Source organism: Triticum aestivum, chromosome 1D (genome assembly GCF_018294505.1).
Source record: "Triticum aestivum cultivar Chinese Spring chromosome 1D, IWGSC CS RefSeq v2.1, whole genome shotgun sequence".
NCBI classification, from domain to species: Eukaryota; Viridiplantae; Streptophyta; class Magnoliopsida; order Poales; family Poaceae; genus Triticum; species Triticum aestivum.
In genome coordinates this window covers 317,986,379-317,992,327 of record NC_057796.1, presented here as the reverse complement: position 1 = coordinate 317,992,327, position 5,949 = coordinate 317,986,379, and the positions used below count along the sequence as shown (strand labels likewise).

The 5,949-nt window shown below is 43.2% G+C and overlaps 1 protein-coding gene across 2 annotated transcripts; it reads left to right on the top strand.

The window, feature by feature from the left end:
- The first annotated feature begins 3,187 nt into the window (after nucleotides 1-3,187).
- LOC123181738 (60S ribosomal protein L29-1) lies at nucleotides 3,188-4,554 on the top strand. Of its 2 annotated transcripts, none has more exons than XM_044594067.1 (3): nucleotides 3,188-3,322; nucleotides 3,428-3,559; nucleotides 4,282-4,554. In XM_044594067.1, the coding sequence occupies exons 2-3, from the start codon at nucleotides 3,458-3,460 to the stop codon at nucleotides 4,360-4,362; spliced, it is 183 nt and encodes a 60-aa protein (XP_044450002.1). In that variant the 5' UTR covers nucleotides 3,188-3,322; nucleotides 3,428-3,457; the 3' UTR covers nucleotides 4,363-4,554. The 2 variants fall into 2 exon arrangements, with proteins under 2 accessions (XP_044450002.1, XP_044450001.1); XM_044594066.1 differs by having other exon boundaries at nucleotides 3,218-3,322; nucleotides 3,431-3,559.
- Nucleotides 4,555-5,949: the final 1,395 nt, after the last annotated feature.

Genomic DNA, 5,949 nt, shown 5'->3' with positions numbered 1-5,949 from the left:
AAACTACAAACATGCGCATCACAGTACATAGTACACTGAACATGCACATCACACTATACTATACTATACTATGGTACATGATAGTATATTTAACTGAACTACTACATGAACAATGAACATGAATAATGAACAGTACATATGAACAATTTACATATTCTTCGCAAAAAAGCTAACTACACATATTTGCTACCACTTACATCAAGTCCACAAGCAATGAACCTCCTCCCAGTGCTAATCCCTTCGAATGCAACAAACCTCTTCGCCGGCTGGCCATGCTCACACATCACCATCACATCATCGTCAACACCACAGTAGTTCGGGTCCTCAATTGTAGCTGGGATCTGGATCAACAAAAAAATGAACAAAATTCATCCCACGAGTTCAAATCGAGCAGGAAATAAAAAATCCCCAAATTGAAACCCTAGCTCAAAGAACTAAATCGAAACACTAGACATCACTGACCTTGATAGGGGAGCCGCCTGAAGAGTACTCGTAGCCCGATTCCTTGTTGGTGTCGCTCCACGAAACCATGGCGGACGACGGCGAGCTGGCTTGTCATCGACGGCGAGCAGGGCCAGAGAGAGAGGAGGGGAGACAGAGGAGAGGGGCGAGAGAGAGAGAGAGGCGCGGGAGATCTGTCTGGCGAGCACTAACACTCCGACAGGCGTGGCGTCTTGACCGTTTTGGTCCTAACGGTGTCGTCTGCCTGGCCGTCATGCCACGTACACGTTTTCGGGGCCTACCTGTCGGAAAAGAGTTCAAACGCGGCTAAAAGCCTGATCATTGCTTTTTGCAACGACTTAAGCGACTTTCCAGTGTTTTTTGCAACAGATTAACGAGTTGGTGGTTTTCTGCAAAACATGCTACAAATGTGGTAGTTTCTTGCAATTGATTCTTTAACATCTTACAACAACCAACCTCGGTGACTAGGAACATGCGCACGCCCCCAAGTGGACCAAGGAGAAGGACTCGACCTAGGGCGCCACCGACAGGATATGCTAAGATCCACATAGATGCCGGAGTCTCAAATTCGAGAGGAACTGTTACTGCTGTATGTCATGACCGTCACGGAAATTACTTGGGAAACTCTTCTCTCATTATTTTTGGATTACATGAAGCCGCTATACTTGAAGCAACTGCATGCCGTGAAGCATTGTCTTTGGCGGAAGACATGGGTCTCCAAAGTTTCATAATCGCTTCATAAGCTAAACAGGTGGTGAGTGATCTGCCAGTGATCTGGCAATGGCATGTGGCAGTTAAGGTCGGCACGACATGATATCAACGGAATCAACTCCAGAGCAACAAGTTTTACCAGTAACTTTACTTTCGAAGGTCGTTTCGTTAATGATGAAGCTTATAGTTTAGTTAGATTTTCCCTTACATTATATCAAGGACACTATGTGTGGCTTATTCAACACCATGACCCAAATTGTATCCCACAAAATGTGGTCTTCCATGAATAAAGCGTTTCTTAAAAAAACATAGAAGGAGCTCCCGGGGATACGGGCATTCCGCGTCAGCACAGTTATTAATTAAAAACTCGTCACTATATTGTTGTGTGGTTACATGTGAACTCAGTGGACGTTTACATATGGTGCATTGGTCCATGTAAATCCTTTATGGATAAAAAGAAATCAATTGTATAAAAAAACTAAAACTAAAGGATTCAAAGAAGGAAAAGGGATTAGTTTTCATATAGGCTGTATAGTTAGAATATACTATATCATGATAATCCAGTCGGATTGAAGAAAGAATTTCCAATAAGCAGTAGTTATTCGTGATGATTATTGAAGTTCATGAGCATTAAAATCTGTGAACATTTTAGAAATCCATGGACAATTTATAAATCATGGAAATTTTGAAAATTTTGTGAACACTTTAAAAAAATTCATAAATAGTTTTAAGAGTTTTATGAACTTTTCTTACATTTTATATAGTTTGAAGTCATAGTTAGATAGTCTGTTTTCCAGAACCAGGAGCAGTCTATATTTCTCCGGTTGGTTTCGTTCAGAGCGGATGTTAGTTTTTCTTTTTCTTTTTGAGGAATAGAGCGAATGTTAGTTTTTCCTGGAGCGGGACCGCACGCACGTGGTTGTTATGGGCCAGCCCAACGGAGCCTTATACTAAGCTCCCGGCCTATGCACACGCAAGTAAAGCATTCGTTAATCAAATCCAATGAACGCCTGCAAAAGGTTGCACCCAGGGGAGGCCCACACGCCAGTGACCGTGAATCTGCTGATAGCCTGAGCACTGGCCTAGATGACCACAGATAAACTAGGAGAGGATGCCGATGGATGTTCTTGCCTCCGTGGACAGCTTTTGGCAGTTGGCTACTACTGTGCACAACCATTATTGTGTGGTTGTGCTCGTGTCTGTGTCATGAGTGTGTGCACCGTCTCCGATGGGTCAACAAGCGGTGGATGCAACACGAGTGGATTTCGACTCTGTGTGCTTTGTCTAGCACTCGGTCTTGAGTTTCGAGGTGAGAACTGTAGGCCTGATTTGATTAGTCGTACTTTTGCCATGATGGTGTTTTTCACGCTAGTCCTTGTGAAATGCAATTCTTGGAGTTTTGCTTGGGCTTCATCTTCAGGGGTGAAAACCCATCATCTGTTTTATGCTAGCAAAGGGCTCGTGCGTTGCTACGTAACGATAAAATACGAGGATCATGTCACTGATTAAGAGCATCATTTTGAGTTGAAGTCACATTTTTGCAATTTGTTATTTGTGCATTCTACAAGTGTTGGTCTCACATGAAGTAGTGGTGTGCTTGTTTATTTGTTTTAGGTCCACATGTAAGTAAAATTGCAATTCTTTTATTTTTGTATCTTGGAAGGTTACTAGTCTCACATGTGGGTAAGGGTGTATTTTTTATTGGTGAAGATTGTTGGTTCAACATGTGAACTCACCATCAACTCCGGACGTGGTGATTTGGCTCTAGGGACCATGTACTCCCTGGTGAATAGTAAATTAAAAATAAATAAAAGATAAAATGGACAGATTGACTGGATAGCCCATGCAGTCTTCTCCGTCTGGAATGGACGGGGCAAATTGGCTCTAGGGACGTGATGATTTAGCAGTGGTTTGTTACGGCTGGATAGCCCATGCAAAGAAGTTGGGCCACATTGACTGGTAGCATGGGCCTATACTGGAATCTTCAATCCGTAAGCGGCCCGTGGGTCTGGAATGGACGGGGTTCCAGCCCATCCATAAGCGGGCTAGGGCAAACCAGCCGCTCGTCTATATAAAACCAGGCATCGAGGTCACGCCATCTTCCGAAACCCTAGCCCTTCTTCCGCCGCCGCCGAACCCCAGCGCACCGGTGAGAAACTCTCATCCCCTCGCTCCTTCTCCGTCTCGTTGCTTCAAATCTCATCCCGTCGACTCATCTGAATCGCTCGCCGTTTATCGTTCCTCTTGTGGTTAGCAGGAGGAGCCGCAGCAGAAGGGATCGGAGATGGCCAAGTCGAAGAACCACACGGCGCACAACCAGTCGTACAAGGCGCACAGGAACGGCATTAAGAAGCCCAAGCGCCAGCGCCAGGCCTCCACCAAGGGGGTACGTTCATCCTGCTACGCACGCAGTCCCCTAGATCCAGAACCAATCTCTGTTCTGTTGTTCCTTTACTTTCTGGTTCAGATTTGCTATTTTTTTTCCATGGATAACTGTTTGCAGTGCAGACTTCAATCTGGTTTAGTTAGTTTCCTTCCGGCAAATATCTGTAATTATGCTAGAAATGTGAATCTGTTATTGACAAATTGGAGTACGAACCTGAAATCTGAGGTAGCATTGTTCGATTCTAGTGCATGTGATCGATACGTTGTTCAAATCTGTTGTTACCTTGGATAATTGTTGTGGTCAGTAGTTAGCTATGTCAAATGGGGCATTTATTACTGGATGATATGTATTATGTGTAAGAATCGAGGCCCTGTTCTAGTTTTCGTCACTATAGTTATTATTCCGTAGATTTGATGATTGATGTGAACTAGCACAGTGCCCCATCACGCTGGCATTGAGGTTGGACTCAGGCTTTGGTCTTTGAATTGGTATGTTACAAGTGAGGTCATTGGTGAAAAAAAATACTTGGCTTGTGCTAGAGCAAATCTTGACTTCTTGTGTATGTCTGTTGCCCAAGTTTTGTTTCTGTTGGCCCTTCTATCCCTAATCCTGTGGTGGGAATCTAAATCTAATGCTGTATTGGGAGTTTAGCCTTGTAAAATGTTTGTGATTTCTGTTTGTCTACGCCTACTGATCTGTGCCTCTTTATTGTTTCCTTGTAGATGGACCCGAAGTTCCTGAGGAACCTGAGGTACTCGAGGAAGCACAACGTCAAGGCTGGTGAGGGAGAGGTTGAGAAGTAAGATGGATGAGTTTCTGGTGGTCGATATGTCTCGTGTATCGCTAGGATCTACTGTTTTGAACTTAATCCAGTGTTCTGTATGACCAAAGAATATCTATGTCGTTACCTAAGTTTTGTCATGCTGCTGGATTGGAAATGATATTTGCAGCTTTATGAGAACTTCTTTATCTATAAAATGTGTCTTCGAATGCAATGTTTGTGAATTGAGCATTCTATTTGGTGTTGTCTGTTCATCGGTGATCTTACTTGATTGGAATACGAATGATCGAGCATGTATTGGTGGTACAATAGCTGTTACTTTGAGCTCCTGTTATGCTGACCGATGAGGTTCAAAACATGATAACAACAGTGACCCAGATGATAAAATCCATGGCAAGCAATTGGTTGATTAACATTTGACTAGATAGTAGTAGATCACACCTTTATGACATGGCTCCTCGTCAAGTTTCCTGTTAGTGCTGATTTGCTCTTGCTGTTTGTACCAACCCTACTCTCTGTATTTTCACATAAGATGCACCATTACAAGAAACGCATACGCGTGCAAAAAGCAAACCAGACCACAATCATGCATGCTCGAGCACCGGTCGATCGTTTGCGCCGGTCTCAGTATTTACCACAAGCGCACCGATCGCTATCTTAGCAGTTGCAGGGGTTGCACTTGCAGCTGGCACCACAGCTGCAGCCATTTCGGGCCTCCCCGAACCACACCTTTTCAGGCCCGGCGACGGACGACGGTGGTGCCGCTCTTCTCCGCCAAGTCAGGGTATATCTTGCTGCAACAACAAAATATCAGCACGAGAAACTCTTCTCCACTATACTTAGGCCTGAAACAGCTACTAGTAATTTGCAAGACAGAACAGAGGTATCCACGCATATTTGCACGAGGAGCTCCAATGTAGATTTCCGACGATTAAATAAAGCTTTGCGATATCAAATTTTTATCCTTGCAAGTATTCTAGTTCCCAAATGAACTTCCATTTTCAAAGAACCAAATATGCTTAATAAATCGCCAATAATGGTTAGTGTTCTTGACGTGGGTCCTTGTGACTTCTGTATAAATTTCTGTACGTTTGAGGCTTTTACGACGTTATTGGTGCTTTCTTCTAAAGCAACGATACATGGTATGCATCATCTTAACGCTCCCCTTTATAAGAAATAATGATTAATTAGATGCGTGTTCAACTCACAAAAAAAAGGACACTTGTTGAAAGAAAACAACATTTAAATTTTATACCGGTTGACTTCAATAACAGCTAGCCTGCCGGCCAGAAATGTGCCTTCTTTGTTTTTTTACCCTTACCATCGCTTTCTTTCCCTTGAGGCCATTACCATCACTGCTTATTCTCAATGGAACTACCCGATCTTCCTAAATGTACAACGTTTTGGCAGTTCTTTCTCAATTTTGAAATTACATTTAGAAGCAAAGATAGTAGTTTTTAGAAAAGGAAGCATTTTATTGCGTACCCCTTTACACAAACCGGGGAATAATAACTTATTCGGTCTCAAAGTAGCTTTTCAGATGCAACGGCATTTTACACAGTATCCCGCCTTACTCTTGCTTCTTGTCATGTTTCAGTAACTCTCTCTC